Genomic DNA, 24,908 nt, shown 5'->3' with positions numbered 1-24,908 from the left:
ATATTTGGGATATTGTTATGAGAAAGATAAATATTGGGAAATTGGAAAACTGGTGTTTTTGGTATTGAAATAAGCTTGACATGGTTCTTGATTCCATGTGATGTGATGAAAGAAAGAGTCCTGGCCAGGAGCCTAACTCTGGATTCAAGAAAAGGGTTTGCCATTGTGAGCCATAATCCTTGACCAATTATTTATTCATTCATTCAACAAAAAATGCTGAACATCAGCTATGGGCCTGTGTTGCTCTAAATGCTGCAGATGCATTGGTAAATAATCCAAACCTAATCACTACCCTCAAGGAAATGTGCAGTGTAGGATGGGGCCAGCAGGCTTTTCCTGCAAAGGGATAGCTAATCAATAATTAAAGGTTCTGCAGGTCAGATGGTCTCTGTCGCAAATAACTCTACTGATACAGTGCAAAGGTGGCTGTACACAATACAGAAATACAGGGTATGGCTGTGTTCCAGTGACCATTAACTTTTTAAAAAAGTAAAGAGGTAGTATAGCCAACTTGGCAGGCAAGTTGTAGTTTGCCAATCCCTGGTATACAAGAAAAAAACAGATTCAAGTCAAATATTTATGTATATGATACCACGTCCAAAGTCCCTGTGGCAAGAAGACACATCAAGTCTTAGAAGGACTGGTAGCGGTAATGAATGGGGTGTCATGTGAGTGAAGCTGGAAAAGGAGGGAGGGACAGACCAGCAGGGTCTTCTAGAACATTCAGGACTTTGGTCTTTACTGTCCTAACAGTTTACCATCTTGGATTATTTTAAGAAGGAAGATAATAGGATTAGATATAAATTTTAAAAGATGTCTCACTGTATTGTGTTGAATGAATTGGATTAAGCTTCCTTTTTTAAAATGTAAGGATGGATATACTTGCCTTGTGTATCAGGCATTTCATTAGAGTGACCAATTCCACAAGGTACACAGAAACATTTCATAAAACTCAAATGACACAGAAAATATACAGTTATATCTTATAGGAAACACGACCACCAGAAGTTCATATTCTTTTGGATTTCCTCTATGAACAAAGACACTGTGAACTCATGAAATAAGTCTTTTGTTTATGTTACTGGGCTTCCTTCACCAGGGTAACTAGTCCTCAGGGTGCTCACTGAAGAGCAGGAACTTCCCTGGCTCTCTCACTCTTTCTGTTCTGCTTTCTCGCAAGCACATCTGACGTGCTGCCCACAGTCCAGGCCTGGCTCTACACCCATGAAAAACAGTTGCCAAGTATAAAGCTTCCCAAGCATGAGATGGATGCTGGAATGTCTTCGCCTGAGAAGCAGGATAAAGATAATTTAGTGGGTATGTTCCTCTCTCCTGTTTTAAGCACGTTAATGTTACAGAGGAAGGAAAGCAGGAATTGTAGCTTAGAGTTACAGAGTAAGCATGGGGTATAGGTATTGAAATTGGCTCCAATTCCATTTAGAGCCCATGATTTTGGATTCCTTGCTTATGTTGGTTCTATTTGCTTCTTGAGTGACCGTCTATAATTTGCTCCTTCTCTTCATTTTGAGATGGAATTGATGTTTGTCTTTGCATTCCTTTTTTTTCACATTAAATAGCAAAGATATATTAAAGATGTATTCAAATACATCTGGCGATGCTATGATTAAGAAAAAGCTGGTTTGAGTTTCATCATGTTTGATAAATGGAGAGAAGTTGTGGAAAATGAAACCCAGCCCCTAAGTACCAACTGCTACCTTACATACTATTAAATATTAGAGAATAGTTTGCTTATGTTATGTTTTCAAATCTTATAGTACTTCTGAAGTAGATCCTCTTATAATCTGACTTTACAAATGAGAAGACTGAGTCTTAGAGGGTTTAAAAACTTGAAGGTCCAGCCAGGCACAGTGGAGCACACCTATAATCCCAGAGGCTTGGGAGGCTGAGGCAGGAGGACCACAAGTTCAAAGCCAGCCTCAGGAAAAGCAAGGTGCTAAGGCAACTCAGTGAGACCCTGTCTCTAAATAAAATACAAAATAGGGCTGGGAATGTGGCTCGGTGGTCGAGTGCCCCTGAGTTCAATCTGTGGTACCAAAAACCCCAGAAAAACCTTGAAGTTCCGAAAACCATGATGATGGTGTTGATGGTGTGCACATGCACATATGTATCTAACGCACACTCTATACCTTATGTGACCAAAAATTCGTAGTCAGAAATTGAGAACACATTTATTATTATTAATTTATAAAAGAAAAAGTATACTTTAAAGACATTTACGCTGGGGCTGGGGATGTGGCTCAAGCGGTAACGCGCTTGCCTGGAATGCGCACAGTGCTGGGTTCGATCCTCAGCACCACATACAAATAAAGATGTTGTGTCCGCCGAAAACTAAACAATAAATAGTTAAAAAATTCTCTCTCTCTCTCTCTCTCTCTCTCTCTCTCTCTCGTAAAAAACAAAAAAAAAGACATTTACGCTGTTGAAGTAAATATAGCTAGACTGATATGCTGCAGGCAGCAGATACCACCTGGAAATGGTAGTGGAGGTGGAGGTCTCTTCCAGGATAACTTTTGTCATCTTTTTAAACAAGATGTTCCTTGAGACAGTAAAACTTCCATTCTAACAGGTTAAGACAGTGGCTGGGAAGATTGCATGATTGAAGTTGCATCACCAGTGAGATATTTGAAAGCATTTGTAAGTTTTCTTGGTTTTGATCTTTTAATACAATGAAAAATTTGCACTATGGCAGAAAAACCAGGACTAGGACTTCTAGTTTACAGTTTACAGTTTCCTGTGCTTTGGATCATTTGACCATTCTCTGAGGTTTGTGGAATAAGTTTGCCCTCACTTTCCTCCAACTAGGATGCACTACACAGTCCTCTACATAGTACGGAAATTCCTACTTGCAGGTGATGAGGGAATTAAATGAGAACTGAGTCCTTGTCATCACCCCCAGCAATGGTCTTACCAGTAGTTTGCTGCTGTCATGTGCCAGCTTTAAAAACGACCCATGCCAGGTGCACTGCACATGCCTGTAATACCAGCAGCTTGGGAGGCTGAGGCAGAAGGATCTCAAGTTCAAAGCCAGCCTCAGCAAAAGTGAGGTACTAAGCAACTCAGTGAGACCCTGTCTCTAAATAAAAAACACAAAATAGGCCTGAGGAGGTGGCTCAGTTGTCAAGTGCCCTTGAGTTCAATCCCCAGTACCCCCTACTAAAAACAAAACAAAACAACAATAAAAAAAAGAAAACCACTAATGCACATCTCTAACTTCAAGTTCATGATATCACAAGGGTGCATTAGAATCAACTGGTGCTTGGGGGCTGGGGGGTGAAGGTGTCATTTACATGATTAGAAGTGCCTACAAATGAAGGCTGCCCCCTCCCAGTAACCATATTGTTAAACATTTCCTAGCACACTGCTACTCACTAGTTTTTGACATTCACTCCTGCCCCCTTTTTTTCAAAGTGAAATTAATTGGAATCTAGAATACCCAAGTAACTTCCTGGGGAGCTTGTCTAAATGCAAACTGGTCCCTCCGTCCTAAAAATTCTAGTACTCTAGGTCCAGCTGGGTTTGAGATCCTGCAACTAAACCAGCTCCAGAGAAGTTGCCAGAGCCTATGCTTTGTGACCACTGTATTTCTTTTAAGCAATTTTGAACTTTCCTGAAAAATGTTCTTTTTTTGAAATAGGTTCATACCTATTTCAGAGAAAAACACAAGAGGGAAAATGAATTTCAGATGATGAAAAGAAAGTGTTTACCCCTAGGGTTTTACTTAGATTTTATGTTTGATGCTCAAAACCCTTGATTCTCAGCAGAAAGAACCAGAAAACTGCTGAATTCTACTGCCAGTTTAATCTTCACAGGATTGAAGGTGAATAGAGAGAATTGTTAATACATCTTCCCAAATCCAGGGAAGGTGATTGTTTCACTCTGAACACTTTTTATTTTTCTCCAGGAAATAATCTGATCTTCTCTTTTCTGCAAACACACACAAATTTTTTTTCACTTGACATGCTTTTTATTTTGAATTTACTTTTAAAAATTATATTAAAGGGCTAGGATTGTGGCTCAGCGGTAGAACGCTCACCTATCACGTGTGAGGCCCTCTGTTCGATCCTCAGCACCACATAAAAATAAATAAACAAATAAAGGTATTGTGTACAACTAAAAAATAAATATTAAAAAATTATATTAAAAACCCAGAAAATTCAGAATTATAAACCTATCAAAAATTAAGAAAACTCAAAAAAAAAAAAAAAAGAAAGAAAACTCAGAATCACTGTATTTCCACCACTCAAAAATAACCACATTTCATATTTTGGTTAATTTTCTTCTAAAATTCTTTCTATGCATGCATGTATTGCTATAATTGGGGTCTTACTGGCCATAAAATCTTACTACCTAAAATTCTACTACATGTTTCTCTTAACATTTTACCATAATGATTTTCCCATGTTTTTTTAAAACTTTAAAGCAATTATGCATAACATGAAACTGTGTGTGTGTGTGTGTGTGTGTGTGTGTGTGTCAGGGGTCACTTAATTATCCCACCATTGTTGTGCTCTCCAGGTGTTTTCGACTTTACTGCCGGTGGAAATGACACCATCATGAGAATATTTAAGCTTAAATCTTAAGGACAAAGTGCTTGTACTTGTTGTTAGCAGTGCTGTTATTTTAGAGAGGACTGGAAGTGTGGGGAGCATGGGGACAGTGGAGAATGATGCAAGGAAAACATTTTCTCTTTATTGTCTTCTCATAATGATGTGGGGGTGCGGGGACAGAGAGGGAGAAAGCACGACGGAGAAAATTCAAGGGCATATGGTTCTCAGCTTAATTGACTCTCTTGGGAGAAAACAGAATCTCGTCTGATGGATCATTATTTCCAGACAAGAGCAGTTCAAACTCTGTTATGTTACTGAGCGTTATTCTGAGACTTCAAAGTGGGTACACGGGCACCGTTCACTTCTCTTGTATTGCATCTACTGTGGGTGAGGAGGGGAAGACATAAAAATAAAACAACTACCTTCAAAGCACTAAAAATGTATAGGGAAGACACAGGAGTTAACGAAAAATGACAATGAAATAGGAAAAGGGATGACAGAGGTAGGCCCAGAAATTAAAAGGGGGCATCCAAGGGTGGGGATGAGAGTCATCTTCCTAGGAAAGAAAGTGATGTAAGTTGAGCCCTGAGGCTAGGTGACATAGGGGAGAATGTGGGATGCAAGAGGGGGGCTGGGGACCCAAAGGCAAAAGGATAAATATGTGCGAAAACCTGAATGTCCTTCTCTAGTCATGTTAGCATGTTAGCTGGGTCACTGGACCCATAATGGAGACCACTGTGATCCCTGCCACCTGAGAATCTGAATTCTTGCTGTGCTAAGAGCCTGTGTGTCAAGCCTGGTCTCTAAGTGGCAGCCTTGGGGTTGTAGCTGCATTGGGCTGGAAAGAATGGAAATCATAAAAAGGGAGCTGTGGGGCATGACTGGGAGACGGATGCTGGGGAGACGGGTGCTGGGGACCGGGCTACACGAGGGGGTTTGCACTTTGTGGACAATGCTTAAATTCTTAAGCTGGGTGGTGGGTATAAGGCATTAACTACATTATTTTTATAATTTTTTGAATGTTCTATTTCAAAATATATCCTAAGTATTTCTTTATAGAGAGACTAAATGGTGAAAGGCAATCACAGTGGATGATATGTTTTCATCCACTGTGAAACCGTATGTTTCAACTGCCTAGCACAGATTCTGGAACTGAAATGTACATCTTTTAGAAGACTCTCAGGATAACATCATATTGTGCTCTCACAGGGCTAGCCTGGATGATAAGATCACCATCCGCCTCTGATTTAGTAGCTCTGAACCAAAGACTTGGTTTTCCTGCATTTTTTTCTTTCTTTTCTGTTTTTTTGTTTTGTTTTTGTTTTTGTTGTTGTTTTGTTTTTGAGACAGGGTTTTCCTAAGTCGCTCAGGGCCTTGCTAAGTTGCTAAGGCTGGGTTGGAACTTGAAAGCCTCCTACCTCAGCCTCCTGAGTCACTGCCTCTCTGCATTCTTTCTTAAGGTTCCAAAAGTTCTCTGAAAGTGGTTGAAATGTCAGTAGCTAGGTTACTTCAGTGGATAAAAATCCTCAGCAATCTAAATGTTTCATTGTATATTATTGAAAATTTAGTTCTTGCACATACATAAGAATCATTACCCCACAGAGAAAGCGGCGGCACAGAGAAGGCCAAGGGCTGAGAAAGGGGAACGCTGTGGAAGTATAGTCTGGAATTAGATATTGGTGTGGCTGCACAACATTGTGAATCTACGAAAAATCACATAAGTACACAACTTCAAAGGGTCAGTTTTATTGCACATGAATTATATGGCTTAGTGAAATAAATTCCTCAAAATAAATATATTATTTATTTGGTAACAATAAATAAATGAATAAAATATAAATTGCCAAAGAAAAACTTGACTGAGCAGTTAATCAAACAAGGAAGATTTTACTTAAAGCTATCTCAACAGAGGAGAGAAGCCAGAAGGTTGTCTGAGCCCAACTCACTAAAACTAAGAGTGGTTGGGATTTTAAAGGTTGGGGTGAGATAAAAGAAAAGTTATGAAGGACTTTGTGTGTGGTGTGGGGGTGGGTGGGTGGGGTCTTAGCCATGTGAGTTCACTAATATGCTTCTCAGGTCTTTATTGGAATATGACATTTATAAGATGGAGAGAAAGGTGCCCACTGAAACTGAGTTCCTACTCCCCACAGAAACTGGGAGAAAAGTGCACTATTTTCTTTGATGCTTACATGCAAAAAAAAAAAAAAAAAAAAAAAAAAATCCTGAAAGAGAGTCTCAGATTGCAAAACTGGGAAGAGAATTTTTGAAGTCCTCACATCAAATCTCAAAGGTGCATAGGAAGAATTCACACTGACAAGTTTTGGGGGGAAATGCTCTAAGAAAGGAAAGATGCCTGTCAAAAGTTGAATGGAACTGAGGGGCTCCAAGGCTGTCTTGGTTCAAAGCACGACCTCTTGGAAAACCCTGGGTAGGGATGGCAACAGAGCCCAGTCATGTGACTAATAGTTCTTCCCATGCATTGTTTTACCTAATCCTCACAACTAGCTGTTATTGTCATTATGGTCATTATGGTCATGCTACAGAGAAGAAACCAAGATGTGAGAGGAGAGGGGCTGGAACAGAATAAGAGGCTGTCTTGCCTGTTCTTCTCGTCCCTGCTCTGCATGTCCCCTGTCTGCCCACGGGCTGGCTTTACTGAGTATATTCTATTCTCTTCTTTCTAAGGATGCAGAGCAAGTAGTGAAATTCAATCCCCAGAACTAGCCCAGTATTATACACTGTGGCTTTTATTTGAATTATTTATTGGAACATGACATATATATCTTGAGTGTTTGACTTGGGAGACTGAATGTACAAAGGGACAATGGCCAGGCCATATATAAACATGGAACTCTGGCCCGTAATTTGCAGCTATTTGCCCAGGAAGCTGGCCTGTATATTTCAGATTTGTAGAAAGCCAGATTGCTATCTCTAATCCAGGAAGCCAAACAACTTCTGTAAGAATCAGCCCCAAGTGGCCAGGACTTAAACTGACAGCTTGCCTACTTTTTGCCCTCACTTCCAACTTAGGATGCAGCAGAGAAATCCAAACATGTATCCATAGCCGATCCCAGAGATGCTCCACTTCTGGTTGGCCGCCTACGGCTTTCCTAAACCAATGGTTTCCATCTGGGTGCACATCTGAGCCTTCCCTGTTTCCCACTTGATAGCTTTCCTACTCCTGATGCTTTGGAGTCTCTTCAGGTGATGGTGGCTGAGTCCCTGCCATGGCAAGCTCTGAGTAAAAAGTCTTTGCTTTTCTCATTTGGCTGGTCTTCATTTATTTCTACACACTCTAAATGTTATGGTTAAAGCTTCATCCCAGGGTTTCATAAACTGACTTCCAGACCACTCACGTATAATCGAATCAAGCCTTTATTGAAGCACACCGGTGGTGGCTGATCAGAACATAAAGCTGTTCCCCTGATCAGCCCCGAACAATTGCAAGGGCACTCCTTATAAGCCTGAAAATCGCAAAAGGGATTTTCAGGGGGTCTAGCCAATGCAAGAAAGCCAGGTTACAGAAGCAGGACAGTGCAGTCAAGCGGAGGGAAGCCTAACCAATCACAGTTAGCCCACTCACCCCAGTTACAGAAACAGAGCCCCGTTACCCTAGTTACAGAAACAATGCCCCATTAGGTAGTTCCATGTTCTTAAAGGTTTCTATAGCAAAAGGAAAAGAACATCTTGCTCCAGTCATGACTCTTCTACATGGCATGGTTGTTTTACAGGATGAAGTCATAAAACAAAATGAAGTCACATTTGCTCCTACTATCACATAAATGTGTAAGTTTATGTTTTCGACGCCCACATAAACAGACACATCTGGCCCTCCAAGGGTCTCCCTCATGTTCCTTTCTAGTTAGTTCCCCAACCCCACTTCTTAGAGATAGTTACTCCTCGGACTTCATTCATAGTAGTACTTTGTTGTTCTTGAATAAATCATAGAATATAAGTCAGATCCTATACATAGCATATGGTTTGTTTTGCCTAATACCGTGTTTAGGAGATTCATCCACATTTTGCAGAAAGTAGTTTTATCTGTTTACTTGCTGAGTAGTTAGTATTCCTTTGTATGAATATGTCACAGCTTTATTTATAACTTTATCTATTCTACTGCTGATGAATTGAATGACTCTTGGTTTCTTGGCTTTTATGAAATTGTGATGAACATTCTAGAACATGTTTTTCCTGTCCTCAGCACTCATTTCTCTCAGGTATTATCTGCTGAACATTGGATCATAAAGTAGGTATATATTTAGGTTTAGTAGATACTTCCAATAGATGACTGTACCAATGCACATTCCCGATAGTATATCTCAGGGTTCTAGTTGCTCCATTATCTTGTTAAAACATGGTATTGTCATCTTTAATATTTGCTCTTCTGAGAACTACATGCTAATATCTCCTGTGGCTTTAATTTTCATTTTCCTGACATATAATGTATACCACTCTGTTTTGACATTTTAAAATAATGTCATAATATCTGAATAGGTTGATCACGGCAACAGATTCGTGGTCAAATGTTGTAAGTAGTATCGATCTAATATTTAAATATCATTGACCAAGCCAAAGTTGAGAATCCAGCAACCAGGTCACCTCACTTGCTTATTCACTGTAATTCCTTCCTAGTTCCGATGCCATTTCAATGGGGCTACTGATTTGGAATATTTGTCCCTATTTCGTGGCCTCAGGCCAGCACCCAATCTTGCCTTGAGCCTTTACCCTGGGGCCTGGGAGTACTTACTTCTTTGGCACACAGGGCTGTATCTAAGCACCAAGGGCAGAGCCCAGAGCTTATCTCTGCTGGTCCTCTTGGGTTTGCCTCGCGGCCTAAGTCAGGAAAAGGAGACGTGAATCGCTGTCAGTTTGTGGAACTATGGGTGCCATCTTGCCTAAACAGAAATCAGAATGATGGTGACAATTCTGCCAGGAGGCCCAAAGCAAAGGGTTGGCCTTGCTGACCTCTGAAGTCCTTCCAGTGGAGGCTCCAGGTCCCTTTCCCCAGGGTCATGGCCCTGGGCCTCAGCTCCTGTGTGTTGGCTCTACCTTTCTCCTTGCAGACCGAAAGGAAGTCGTTGACTAAAACTCTTCTGTTCCTTGTCACAGTACCTGGATTCCAGATAGTGAGTCCCACCGCTTATTCTTCTTAGAGTCCGCAGCTCTAGCACCGTGCCTGGCACATATCTGGTAAAATACTTGCTAAGTGAATCCATGAGTTAGAGGCAATTTGTTGGAGGAAGCAAAATCTAGTTCTCCCCAGGAAGTAAGCATATGATAATATGGTTTTATGGTTACGTGGCAATTGTCCGCGGAAAGTGCACATACATTGGTGGATTTCGATAAAGCAGACGGTTGGGTGTGGTCAGAGCTTTGGTATTTTCTTCCATCATCCTCTCAGTCTCTAGGGAGGGCTCTGGCAGGATCCTTGCTAGGTTGACCTGAAGGCAGTAGGGCAATTTCTGAAGGTCTTCCAGAGCTAGCAAAAGCATTTCATTTCATTCAGAATTATAATCCTCAAATCCAGTTCTCAGCATAACTTCCTGGTGGGAATGGATGTAGGGGGTGGAAAGGTTACCTGAAAGATTTGCTCCCTTGGAAGCTACAAAGATAGTACCTTGGGGTCTCCCCCAGGCCTGTGAAAGCTCCTCAGGCTGAGCTGGGAGGCTGCAGGGTGGTGCACAAAGGCTCAAATCCCCACTTAAGCACAGCTGACAATACCTGGGGGCCCCTCCAGTGCTCCCAGCAGCAGAGGCACTGATGATTCTAATGCTCAGGTGTAAATCTTAGAAAATTAATCATATTGTCATCTCCTTTCTCTCTCAGCATGCTTCTTACCTAACGGAGTCCAGCCTCCAGTGGACATGTAATGATGGGAGGGCTTGCTAGGACTCTGGGGAGCCCTGTAGTTTTCTCTGTGATAAATTCTCATGCAGCTTGGTATTGAGACTGAGGCTCTTTGGAAAATATCCAGAATTTAGCTCAAGGCATCAAGTGTAGGCAGTATCCTTTTTGAAATCTCAGCTACACAGTGAGACTGTGCTGTGCTGGTAACATCAGACCCCAGAATCACCCAAGGTGTCTGAATACCAAATACTGCAGTGTCAGCAGGGAGGAAAGGCACCAAGGATGGCAGAACTATGTGCCTTCTCAGCACTTTTATCAAGATTCCATGGAAATGCCTATTGACCGGCAAGGCAGGTACAAGCACAGTTATTGCGGCTTTGTTTGTAAGGGGGAAAACTGCAAATAAACTGAATGTCAATCCACAGGAGAATGGCTAAGTGAGCCAAAACACAGATTTAAGATGGGAGAGTATGATTAAGGTAGATGAGTATGTAATGACTTGGAAAGATATAAAAGTTAATTAGTTTTTTTTCCTTTTTTACAGAAGACTATTTTGTTTATTTATTTTTGCATTACAATTTTAAATACACATATATACCACAATTTTTCATATCTCTGTTTGTATATAAGATATGTTGACACCCAATTCAAGTCTTCATACATGTACTTTGGATAATGATGTCCATCACAGTCCGCCATCCTTGCTAATCTTACCCTGCCTTCTCTCTTCCCCTCCCACCCCTCTGCCCTATCTAGAATTCATCAATTCCTCCCAGGCTCTCCCTCCTCCACTATGAGTCAGCCTCCTTATATCAGGGAAAACATTTGGCATTTGTTTTTTTGGGATTGGCCAACTTCACTTAGCATTATCTTCTCCAGTGCCATCCATTTACCTGCAAATGCCATGATTTTGTTCTTTTTTAATGCTGAGTAAAATTCCATTGTGTATATATGCCACATTTTTTTATTCATTCATCCACGGAAGGCATCTAGGTTGGCTCCACAGTTTAGCTATTGTGAATTTTGCTGCTATAAACATTGATGTGGTTGTGTCCCTGTAGTATGCTGTTTTTAAGTCCTTTGGGTATAGAATGAGGAGAGGGATAGCTGGGTCAAATGGTGGTTCCATTCCCAGATTTCCAAGGAATCTCCATATTGCTTTCCAAATTGGCTGCACCAATTTGCTTGGGTACAGTGTGGTACATTTATCAAAAAATAAATAAATAAATATATAAATCTGGAAATCAAGCCAAATATTTTCTAAATGTAAATATATAGTGTGCAAATATATAGTGATTGGTCCTTAAAGACATACACCAAATTGATGATAACTATGGAATTTCTCTAGACGAAAGCAGAATTGAGAAGGGGGAAGTAGGGAAGTCTTTAGTTTTATATCTTTAGATTTCTTTTTCAATGAGAAGATATGGGCTATGTTACAAAAGGTAAGAAATGTGCTAATCCATAAAATACAACAAAGTTGTTTTTTTTTGAGAATGCACAAAGTATCTTTTTTATCCCACATCATAATAGTCTAAAAAAGAACCCTATAAAAGAATATTTTTACTCAAAAGTTTTTAGTACTGAAATAATGTATCTAGAACTTAGATACTTTTCACCTATGAGAATACAACAATTGAGAAACTCAAAGTTATCTTATAAGAATAAGACCTACACTGTTAGTGCAGATACAGGTGGTTACAGACTTTTTGAAGGACATTTACCATGGATCAAAATCATAAATACTAGTTCATTTAGCCTAACACATCCACTGCTAGATATTTATCCTACACAGGGCACAAAACAAAAACAAACAAACAAACAAAAACAAACAACAAAAACAACAGATGTTTAAAGACATTCATCATAGCACTGCTTGCAAGAGCAAAAGCCTAGGACTCTTCTAAGGATTAACATATTTGTTAATATGTTAATATTAATTGGCTCAGGTCCCAATGAATCAATAGCAGTAAAATGGCTAAGTAGGGATGCTTTTGAGGAGATATCATTTAGGCTCAGAGACTTTGGTGTCGAATAGGGAAGAGGAAATGATGCCCTGAGTCTCTAACCTGGGCAATCAGGCGGGTTGTTAAAGCTTTTACTGAGATGGAGATAACATGGTATTTAAGGAATTTCCTGGGTGGAGATAACTAATCAATATAATTGTGCTCCTGTCCATGAGGAGAATGTGTCTCAATGGAGAGAAATGTAGGGATGAAAATGGGGATGGTTGTCAAGGAGAAAAGAATGGGGGTGATGAGGATTGAAAGGGAGAAACTTTGCTGGGTGCAGTGATGCAGGCCTGTAATCCCAGTGGTTTGGGAGGCTGACACATGAGGATGGAGAGTTGAAAGGCAGCCTCAGCAAAAGTGAGGCATTAAGCAACTCAGTGAGACCCTGTCTCTAAATAAAATACAAAATAGGGCCAGGGATGTGGCTCAGTGGTTGAGTGCCGCTTAGTTCAATCCTTGGTGCAAAAAAAAAAAGAAAAAAGAAAGGGGGCAGGGGCAGGGCATAGAGAATTCTAAAATAAGAGGATCAGTCAGACACGCATGTTTTCCAAATAAGCATCTGAAAAATTATGTAATTGATGTAACTAAAACTACAGTTTTAGGTGATTGAGGTAGGATTTGAATTCAGTTTCATCTCATTGCAAAACAGTATTCATGAAGACAAAATACCCTTGCCATCATAATGTGTGATTAACCCAAAGAAATTTAATGCAATAAGTCAATAAAACAAAGTTCCATGAAAAGTGAAAAATATCAGCTTTCAAGATCTGACAAGTCCCTGGAATTCCTGTCCATCCATAAAATAGGAATAGTAGTGGTAATCCATGTTTACTAATGGAGATGGCAATGCATGACGAGTTATCTAATTAGTCATGAAATCTTCCAAAGTAGGTAATTTCAATCCCCATCTTACAGATGAAGAAATAGAGACCTACAGAGATTGAGTGATTTATGTAAGGTCATATAGTTGCTAAGAGACTTGCATTTCTATGCAAGAAACTGATAACTAAAGGCTCTTCAAAATATGCTTCCACAGCCAGGCGCTACACATCTGTAATCCCAGTGACCCCAGAGGCTGAGGCAGGAGGATTGTACATTTGAGGCCAGCCTCACCAACTTAGTGAGGCCCTGTTTCAAAATAAAAAATGAAAAGCACTGGGGGTATAAGCTCAGTGGTTAAGCACTTCTGGGTTCAGTCCCTAGTTAAAAAAAAAATAAGAAAAGTTTTTCTATGTGCTACATTGTTGTCCTCTGGGGATAATAGTACCTGCCTACCTACCTACCTATAAATTATTTTGAATTTCACCTGGAGAATTCATGAGGCTCAAGAATCTGAAGGTTCTGATGTGGGTGATCCATTGGACCATATTCTGGGAAAAGCAATTTTATTTCTTTTGAGAATAATAAACCATGTCAGCTGTATAGAAATACAATGATAATTATTGTTATTGATTGCTATGAGACTTCTCTTGGAAGGAACAGATCAGTTTCAGTTTCTAAAAACCTGAAAACATTGTGTGCTTGTCTGCATTCAAGGGTGTGGATGGATTTGGGTCTCCTCGTTGCCAGCCCTCTGGATAGTTTCCTCACCTACTCGGCTGGAGGCCTCCGGAAAGAATTGCACCAATCACAGGCTTGCTTCTTTCTCATTTCTTAGGCATCAACAAAAAGCAGCTGGGTGTCTGTGGCTGGATCCTGTTTTCCCTCTCTTTCCTGTTGATGATCATTACCTTCCCCATCTCCATATGGATGTGCTTGAAGGTAATACCCTGGGAATTAAATGGGGCTCTCCATATTAGCCAGCAAACCATTAAGACTAAATGCTGTCCCTTAACCTCTTAGATCATTAAGGAGTATGAGCGTGCTGTGGTATTCCGACTGGGACGCATCCAAGCCGACAAAGCCAAGGGACCAGGTATGACACAGTGGCTTCTCCTGTTGTGGATCACGGGCATCCCTTACTTCTGCTGCCACCACCACTATTTTTCCTGGTGGCACGGACTGGGAGTCAAAGCAAAATCTCAGGAAACTGGAGTTCTTCTGTATAATAGAAGGATGTGCCCTCCTGGGAGTGGCCACCAGTTTGAGAGATTAGAAATCTGGATCTGTTTCCAAACTCTTCCCCTGAGAGGGGCTGTGAATGTGAGCCAAGTTGGTAGTTATGTCCCTGGACACGGCTTACCTGGGCCAATAAGAGCATGTCAGGACAACGAGGGGAAAGAGTAAATGACTGGGACTGGTGGCACATGCCTGTAATCCCAGCTGCTCCGGAGGCTGAGACAGGAAGATGGTGAGTTCAAAGCCAGCCTCAGCAAAAGCAAGGCACTAAGTAACTCAGTGAGACCCTGTCTCTAAATAAAATACAAAATAGGGCTGGGGGAGTGCCCCTGAGCTCAACCCGCTGTTACTCCCCTCCCCCAAAAAAGAGTAAATGGCCAACATAGACCACTAAGGTGTTTGGAGCCAACATTCAAATGGTTGGGATTTGATTCTTGCTCTTTGAAAAGGGCTAATGGAAGAGTAAAAGGTAATTTCCTTTCATGGCAAGTAGACCAACAGACCAACAGAGCTGGAGGCCATACTATGACTCCCTTTGTCCAGTCCCCTGGTTTTTAAAATAAGGAAACTGAAGCCAACATAGGTCTGATAGTTTACCTAAGATCATTCTCACAGTTGGAGGTAAAGATGAACTTTCAGGCTTTTTGATATCTAGCGTAGTTTCATGTTCATCTTTTCTCTAAAACTTTGGAAGGAAAAATATTCCAAACTGTTCATGTTATAAAAAGATTTTTTTTTCTTTGACCAGAGTGAAGGTGAGGGCGTCAGTTCAATATCTTATTTCTAAACTTCGATATTGATTTAATTCTCACAAAGTCTCGGTGTATATTTAGTTGAACCATACAAAATTGCTGTTATTTGTTTTGGTTCACAAAAATGGCAATTCCATGTGGCTAATTTTAATATTCTTAAAAGACTATCAAAAAGCATCTTAAGAGATGATTTTTTAGCTCTATTTCTCTGGTAACATTTGTTTTTGGCTTCCTCTTATGATATATTTAAGTAAAAGTTTTGTCTTTCTATCTACACTACAAAATCTCTGGGGTTAGAAAGGTTTTTATGCATAGTGATATTCTGTGTATTTTGTATTTGGTCAGATATCTGCTACATGAAAAAAACCTGAGATGCTTCAAAAGGTGAAACTTGTGAGTGACACTTGGCTATTTTAAGTAATATAATCTTACTTGTCGAATTTCATAAAGAACCCAAGGAAAAGAGAGCAATATCCATTATGCATTATGGATGTTCTTATGAGTTTGCCAAGACAGCAAATGTAAGAATCATCAAACAGAGGAAAAATATAACAAAATCATCCTGTTCCTGGGTGCTCAGATTATAATAATGATGTGAAAGAGGCAGAAAAGCCACAACTTGGAAGACTCTGGAGAAAAATGTTTCTCTTGTAAATGAATTTTCCCAGAAGATTTCGCTACTTAATGTCCCAGGATAACCAACCTCGTCATACGTGTCTCTGGGGCTAATGAGTTACCTCAGCATGTCATAAGGACAAAAGGGAGACGAGCCAAATTGCTAACGGAAAACTTCTCCACTTTTGCAAATTGCAAATTATTCTTCAGTAATAAAAAGTATTTACAATAAGAACTTTGACTCCTTGAGCACCTATTACATACCTATTACTACCATCTTGTATGTATTAAGCCACCAAAGCTCAGAAAAGTTGAGTGAATGTTCCCTTTCACAAGGGTACAAAGTGGCAAGGCTAGGACTTAACTCCAGAAGCTCTCAGGGCCATGCTCTTAACCACAGAGACCTGATACCAAAAAAGCAAATAAATAGGGCAGTTGTTCTTACCACAAGTCTCAGAAATGTTTAGAGACCAAAAGAAAGAGAACATTCCAGCAGTGTACTCTGCCTGTGCTGCTGTTCCTTCTCATGGTGCTTACTTAACCTGAGAACTAAAACAGTCGCACAGAACTTTCCTGATAAGCAGAAATGGATTAGCGTTCCCATCCTGCTGACATGCCTTGTGGTTCTAATCCTTGTAATTCTTATAATAAAGAAAGAACATCCTCAAGGTAATGCTGAGGATTTACAGGGTCCTCTAATGAGTTTTCTTATACCCACGCTTACCTGATGACACCAAACCCCAATGTTTCACAATGCAGAGAGAAGGAAAAGTGTTTACAATCACAGAATGTTATTGTCCTCGAACCAGAATATGGCTGTTTTGCCAAGCATTGGTTTCAGGAAATCTGAGACCCTGAGATGATTTGTTTCTCCTCCTCCTCCTCCTTCTCCTCCTCCTTCTCCTCCTCCCCTCCTTTCCCTTCTCCTCTCCTCCCGTCCCCCTCCTTCTCCCTTCCTCCCCATCTCCTCCTCCTCCCTCTTCCTGCTCCTCCTCCCCCGCCCCTCCTCTTTCTTCTTCTTCTTCTTCTTTTTTTTTTTTTTCAGTGATGGGGATTGAACTTAGGGCCTCAAGAATGCTAACAGTACACTCTATTCCCAAACTATACCCCTAGTGCTTAAATTATTATTATTATTATTTTTTAAAATTTTGTTTCGAGTCAGGGTCTCACTAGGTTTTCCAGTTTGGCCTTGTCCGCCTGTCTCAGACTACCAAGTAACTGGGATTATAGGTGTGCACAATCATGCCCAGCTTTGGGAAAATTTTAGTTCAATTATTCCTTCAATACACTTGAAGATGCTGAGAATCTTGGCACTCACTAATAATCAAGACCAAAATTCTGTCTCCTGAATTTTTTATATTGTACCTTTATTATAAGAAAACCAATTTCCAAAATGTCCTTTTAAATCAACATCAAATTAAACACTTAGAAAGAAATAGATTGTTTTAAAATATCGAAGATTAAATGCCAAGGATCATTAGCATTGTACCAAAAGACTTTAATTCTTAGGCAATTGTTTATTTTTTTTTAATCCCCAAAGTTGAATGTGTTCATATTGAAGATCATCTAGAAACATATACAGCCCTGTGAAAATGATGTACCAAATAGCTGGAGACTATTTGTTTTAATTCTTTTATTTTTTTTTTAATTATTTATTTTTGCATTACAATTCTTAATACACCATTATATCATAATTTATCATATCTCTGATTATATGTAAGGTATGTTGACACCAAATTCACATCTTTTTTTTTTTAAACATATTTATTTATTTATTTATTTATTTTTTTTAGTTATTGGCAGACACAACATCTTTGTTGGTATGTGGTGCTGAGGATCGAACCCGGGCCGCACGCATGCCAGACGAGCGTGCTACCACTTGAGCCACATCCCCAGCCCCCCAAATTCACATCTTCATACATGTGTTTTGTAAAGTGATGAGGGTCTCCTTAATTATTTTCAATAGGTAAAAATTTAAATGAATTTTCTGTTTTGTAGGTCTGATCCTGGTTCTGCCCTGCATAGATGTGTTTGTTAAAGTTGATCTCCGAACAGTTACTTGCAACATTCCTCCACAAGAGGTAAAAGATTATAGATGTGTTACTAGAAATAAAACCTGCATCTCCATTATATGTATGTTTTTGAACAATAAGAGGAGGATAAACTGAATCCCCAGGGACCTGCTCTGAGTGCTGTTGTTGGCTCCTAAAACTTCTTGGCTTTGTTTTGCCAAAGGAGTCCAGGGCAAGAGCTCAAATACTAGAAGACATGAGGGCTCAAATACTTGAAACACTAAATGACCTGGAACAACTTATATTACATGCATGTAGGAATATGTCAAAATAAATCCCACAATTATATATAAGTATATTGCATTGATAAAAACATTAGAAAATACTAGAAGACTCGGGATGACCAGGTAAAAGAAAGTCTGAGAGAAGACAGTTGGCAGGGAAGCTGGGGTGGAGAATGACTCAACAGATGCTTGAGAGAGACAGATAACTCACCATACAAAGAGCTGAAGAGAATGGAGGCAGAGAGCAGTGTTTGGTTATTTTATGATCCTTGCCATCATCATCTTTTAGCAGTTGATAGACATGATAACTTTATTTATTTGTTTTTATGTGGTGCTGAGGATTGAACCCAGTGCCTCCCACCTGCTAGGCAAGCACTCCGCCACAGAGCCACAATCCCAGCTCCATTTTCTAAGATTTTTAAAGTAATACCTGTATTAATCACCTTTGCTTTTTTTTTTTTTTCTACTGGGGAATGAACTCTGGGGCACTTAACAACTCACCCCTGAAAGCGGGTCTCACTGAGTTGCTTAGGGCCTTAATAAATTGCTGAGGCTACCTTTGAACTCATGATCCTTCTGCTGCAGCCTCCTGAGCTGCTGGGATTATAGGCATGCACCACTGTGCTCAGCTCACCTTTGTGTTTGACCTTAAGTTGGTTTTTGTTTGGATGCAACAGAGCAGACAAGTGTGGAGACAGGGCAGAGGTTGTGAAGGGCTTACCTGTATTTGGATTTCAAATGATTCTTGAAATACTATAGTGAATGACCAAAACCAATAACTGGATACTAGCAAAGACCGAGTTACTAATGATTAATTTGCTTTCTCATAACCAAAGTGAACTGTTGGAGAGGGGGAAATAACTGTGAGTAGATCTACAATGGGAGAAGGACTTAGGGGGAGGGCAGAGATAATGAGAAGATAGGACACTCAATCAAGACTCAAAAAATAACATCTCCAGGGCCTCTGTCAGGAACCTCAGGACTGAGTGCAGAATTCAGCTCCATCACAGCACCTGGAATGCTTGCTGACCTAGAGGAGAAATTTTCTGGCTTTATTCTGGACAGTTGTGGCCTCTGTGTTCCATGATCCACGCAGAAATCACTCATTTGCTCCAAAATACCCTGTCACATTATTCAGATTGATGAATGCTGAGCTTCTCTACAAATCTGAATCAGTTGTGCTTTACTTGAATATAGAACACGGTCTCTGGTGCCATCTATGTTTTCTAAGCAGTGTTGCTTCATCACATCTGAAAACTGAAAACCAAGTAGATCACAGGTATCAGGAAACAAGTGCTCTCCATCTACTTAGAAATAGAAGATGATAGAATTCCAAAAAGGTTCTACTAATCCTTAAAATGGGGGTCTCTATTCTTACCTTGGCAAGTCAAGAGCTTCTGCCTATGGGATGTAAATGTTCTCTAAAATGAAGTTACAGGGGTCGATACGGACCAAATCTGGGTTGAAATGTTGTTACTGAGTAGGATGAGGTTATATTCAACCCAGGACAGGATTTGGTGACTATTGGCATGAACTGTAATTAACACTTTCTTGTGAAGAAGGGCTTTAGGGGTTGGCTATCACTCTTTCCATTGCTGTGATCTTGCCTTGTTTTTGCTCTATAGATCCTCACCAGAGACTCTGTGACTACTCAGGTGGATGGAGTTGTCTACTACAGAATCTACAGTGCTGTCTCAGCAGTGGCTAATGTCAACGATGTTCACCAAGCCACGTTTCTGCTGGCTCAGACCACTCTGAGAAATGTCTTAGGGACACAGACCTTGTCTCAGATCTTAGCAGGGCGAGAAGAGATTGCCCACAGCATCCAGGTGAGGACTCCAAGAACTAATACCCTGCACCATAGTTAATTTTTCCTAATTATCAGAGACTATCGATGTACCCCCTCAACGTGTATTAACACACCACACACACACACACACACACACACACACACACACCACACAGAGCTATGCTAGAGAGGTGGGGTTCTATTGGTGATTTTGTTTACTTATTACAAGGCATAGACTTAAATATCTGGGTGGGAGAAAGGAGCTATGAGAATTGTACCCCTTTCCCCCTTTCTTTGGAATTCACAATCACGGATTAACGTTGTACCTTCTATGAGAAGGTTAGAGACCAGACTTATTTTCAGTTTAGGTTACTCCAGAGGAAGTATAGCCATTTCCCAGGCAGCCCCTATATTCCTACATTTTAGTGGGGTGTGGAAGTCAGAAGAGGATTAATCTGAGACAGCAGAGATATGCCTTGTCTGAAAAGATTTACATCATGGCACCAATATCAATAACAAGATTAATGATACTGATCATCATCATTATTGTAATAATGATAATAGGGACTTCATTTTTAAAGGAATGGTAGAACCCTTCTGGAATCCTACCATCTTTAATTTCTAAATAGATATAGAACACTTGTTTTCCTGATACCTGTAATCCAGATTGCAGGTAGCTAGATGGAGCAGGTATGACCTCATTTCTTGTATATTCTAGTTTATAAATTGATTTCTGTATTTTCTTAACTTGGTTGCATTTTGATTCTCAGCTTTCTTTCTGTAAGTTAGGACTTGGGTCATTCTTGGCCTCTTGTGCCAAGACTTCATGGTTTTATGAGGTGATGACAATTCTGCATGACAGGTCCCCATCTCCTTTCTAAGAACCTGCTGAGTTTGACAACTCAAATGTTTCCCATTTAAAGCCAGGTCACTAGCTTCTCGTGAGGTCTCATCAACTCTTGGTGTCCTTCAGAACCCACAGAAGGGAAAGGCACTCTTGTCCTTTCTTTCCCAGGACAACCAGTTAGATGTCTTTCAGAGTTTTAAGGTTTTACAAAGGACAAGAATATCTTTACTGTAAGCTTCTTTAAAAATGCACCCTAAAAATCTGTCCTACTTTAAAAAAAAAAAGAAAACACATCTTGTTACTTGTTTAAAACTGGTCATCAGAGAGGGATTAAAGAGAGTAAGATAAATAATAGCTTGAAAAGTACCCAATAATAATATCCACTGAGTCATTGCTAAGTATTGATAGATACTTCATATGTATTATCTCAAAGCCTCACACGAATCCTCATGACAGTCCAGACAGGAACTGTTCATAGGTGAGAAAACTGAGAATCAGAGAGGTTAAAAAGCTAGTCCTGTGATTCATAGCTGCAAATGGCAGATCCAGGACAAAATTCAAGCCTCTCTGAAAAGCTCACCCATTGCTGTCTGCTTGATATCAGTGACAGCGGATCTGAGGCATTGTTCCCAATCCCCATCATATACTGATATCATACGCTGATGTCCTGCGGGATGGTTGTGGGGTGGGTCCTTCTGGTAGACAACTCACTGAATTTATTAGGATTTGTTCATGAAGCCTTCAAGGGATTCACTTCAATTCCAAGAAGGGATCCATTGGTTTGGGAAGAATTACCTTCCCAAAACATATCAGAAACTTAACATCAAGTCACCTGTCTTCTGATCAGTGTCTTTTCTTTTGATCGGCAAACAGACCTTGCTTGATGATGCCACGGAGCTGTGGGGGATCCGGGTGGCCCGAGTGGAAATCAAAGATGTCCGGATTCCTGTGCAGTTGCAGAGATCCATGGCTGCTGAGGCCGAGGCCACACGGGAAGCCAGGGCCAGGGTAAGGGCCACTCCATGTACATGACGAGGGGAGGCTCCTGGTGCTGGGGCAGACAAAGATGGAGCTGAACAGAAGATCAGGGTTGCTCTGTTATTTTTAAAGAAAGGCTTTGTTCACAGATTTAATGAGAATTTCTTTCGATCTGAAGGTAATGAGCATAGCAACAGGTCAAGAGGATGCTCAGCAACATGCTGAACAATTAGCAATGTGGGGCCCAATGCTGGCTGCACCCCAGAGTCTCCTAGAGAACGTAGCAAAACACTTCAGCTCCAGTGAAGCAGAATCTGGGCCGGGTTCAGGGACCAGCCTTTGTATAAAGCTGGTGTTTCAGATGTAGCCGGTGTGTTGCCTGTCTTGTGAACACCATTGTTTTGGTATGTTTCATGATACTGGATTCAAAGGGAATAATCAAACACAACCCAGGTTAGAATTACTAAATGTAACTCCACTCTTTCCCCCGAATGTCCTTGAATCGGTTGGATCTGTAGTCTTTGTGTTGATGGATTTCCTGAAGCATCAGAAACCAAGTCAAGCACCCTCATGGGAATCTTACTTGTGAGCTGACGAAGGTTGTTTTCTCTGTCCTTATCCATCCCGTACTTTGGTTTAATCTGCTGAGTTCCAGCAGCTTCCTAGCAGAGACTTGGCAACGATGGACAAGACATCACTCTCCCACGGATAGTGGGTACCCACCCTGGGGGTGATTAAGCTTGGCCAAGTTGTTCTTGGGCAGTCTGAGAACTAGGAAAGCAGAGTATGAAGAGAGTCCCAGGCTGGCACTTTTTACTACTTGTAATCAAGAGCTCAGAGAACTGAGAACAATTCCTGAATTGTAAGAATGAGACTAGGTTGGCAATAGAATGAAATAACAACATCTTGTGTGATAAGTGAAAAACAGCAAAAACCTGGTTGGAGCCCTTGAATTTTAGGCTTCTCTAAAAATGAATGCAATAGGCAGTGAGGCCCCTACAGGCTTTAAGAGCATTCCTAGGATGGATGGCCAAGTATTTATTTGTGTTAAAGAGAGGGCTTTCATTTTTGTTTGAAAATGAAATCTAGGTACTCATAGTTTGTAAAACATCTATTCTGACACTGTGCAACCTCTTCCTCAATTTCTCCATTCATCATAGGATGTGACACTCTAATCCTACCCAAAAGCAAAGGAAACATGTATGGCAAAGCAGGGGGCTGGGTGACCTATATCAGCACAGACCCAGAAAAAGAAAACTCTAGTCACATTTGTAAATGTTTATTTCTGTCATTTTAGGTCCTGGCAGCAGAAGGGGAAATGAATGCTTCTAAATCTCTGAAGTCGGCCTCTATGGTGTTGGCCGAGTCCCCCATAGCCCTTCAGCTGCGTTACCTGCAGACCTTAACCACTGTAGCCACCGAGAAGAATTCCACCATTGTATTTCCTCTGCCCATGAACATACTGGAGGGCATTGGTGGTATCAGCTATGACAATAACCACAAGAAGGTTAATGACAGAGCCTGAGGTCCTCCTGAGGTAGCCAGTCCATTGCTTAGAGAGTTCTTTGAATCCTGTGGGGGAAGCCAGCAGTTAGAGGCAGTGAAAATTATAGCATTATTCATGCCGCAGTCACTCCAGAGCTGGAATAATTAGAAGGGAAAATGTGTAGGGGCTATTAAAAAAAATAAAAAGGAAAATGAGGGTTGTATATTAGTAATAAAACATAAGCAACTTTGCAACATTCTTATATTATTAATTAATAGTCATTCTGAGTTATAGCAGGAACTTTCTCACAGTAGGGAAGGAAATCATTGGTTACTGTGACCAAGATGCAAAATTACTTTCTAATTGTTTTAAAAAGAAGTACTCTAGATCACTTGTAAAGTAAAACAAGTCTCATGTGCATACCATGTCTAAAGTAATTACTTGCTATATCTCTGATAGTTGCAGGAAAACCCCTCAATGCTAAAAATTATGATTGATTTTGATATTAAAGATAAAAAACATCGGCTGCAAACACGGCCTGGCCCCACAGGACAAATTGCACTCAGCTCAGGGCACCAGATCTGTTGCTGCAATGCAGGTCCTGCTGGGAGTGTTGGCCAATCCCCAGCCTCCCAGCACAGTTGTCAGAGGGCCGAAGAAGACCCAGTTAGGTGGACCCTCCTGTCAATCATTTGCTTTCAAGTGAGATGGCTTATAAAAGGCTTCAGAGGTGGAACTGCTGGAGAGCTTGTCCTTTGAAGTTCATGTTTCCATTCTGCTGTTAGTCTCAAGAGTCACTCATACCCCAGAATTATTGGCAAACTACACCATTCCCCCTTCACCAAAGAACCTGCTACAAATAAAGAAGTCATAGCATGTGAATATACTTAAAAACAATGCTTTGTTGGAGGTTATTTTGCTGTCAAGGTGTAATTTTCTTTGGGGATGAGGTTTGAGAAATGGGCTACAATTTTTTTTTATTTTATTTTTTTACAGATTCATTTGTTATTTTCCTACAGCAGTGCATATTCATACACACAGGTACAACTTCACAACTTGGGTATGAACAGGAAAAGTTTTATTTTTTTAAAAATTTTTAATATTTATTTTAGTTTTCGGGGGACACAACATCTTTGTTTGTATGTGGTGCTGAGGATTGAACCCGGGCCGCACGCATGCCAGGCGAGCGCGCTACTGCTTGAGCCACATCCCCAGCCCCAACAGGAAAAGTTTTAAATGTTCCTTTTTATTGACCACTTTGTGTTACACTGAATTCTGCCCTTTGGGGCTGCCAAGAAATATCTTTATTTTACAGAGGAGAAAGTGATGTTAAGAGGTTAAAAATCACTTGTCCAGGGACCCTCAGTCAGTGAACGTTGGACCAGAATTTTTAAAAATCCAGGTCTCAATTGAAAGTCTTGGCTCTTACACATCATCGGGTTTTACTTGGGGAAGTGGGGTGAGGGATAGAGGCCTCCAATTCCCTTTCTTGCCTTTAATACCAAACTTCTAAGTTCTGGAAGTGCAGTCACCACTGCAGTACCCTGGACTACACATGCATGTGTACAAACACAACTTCCGTGGTGCTTCACTGTCTTTTTCACACTCTACACCCTCCATGTAACCTCTGGCCCTCACTTTCCTGCTCCCATCACTTCCC

At 40.6% G+C, this 24,908-nt stretch overlaps 1 protein-coding gene across 1 annotated transcript; it reads left to right on the top strand.

Moving 5' to 3' along the window:
* Positions 1–1,173: 1,173 nt before the first annotated feature.
* Stoml3 (stomatin like 3) lies at positions 1,174–24,110 on the top strand. Its single transcript, XM_046454255.2, has 7 exons — positions 1,174–1,317; positions 14,085–14,188; positions 14,270–14,342; positions 17,851–17,933; positions 19,774–19,977; positions 21,658–21,792; positions 23,060–24,110. The coding sequence occupies exons 1-7, from the start codon at positions 1,266–1,268 to the stop codon at positions 23,285–23,287; spliced, it is 879 nt and encodes a 292-aa protein (XP_046310211.1). The 5' UTR covers positions 1,174–1,265; the 3' UTR covers positions 23,288–24,110.
* Positions 24,111–24,908: the final 798 nt, after the last annotated feature.

Source organism: Marmota monax, unplaced genomic scaffold (genome assembly GCF_021218885.2).
Source record: "Marmota monax isolate L192 unplaced genomic scaffold, Marmota_monax_Labrador192_F-V1.1 WCK01_AAM20220418_F8-fsc00011, whole genome shotgun sequence".
NCBI classification, from domain to species: domain Eukaryota; kingdom Metazoa; phylum Chordata; class Mammalia; order Rodentia; family Sciuridae; genus Marmota; species Marmota monax.
This window is presented reverse-complemented; position numbering and strand designations above follow the sequence as displayed.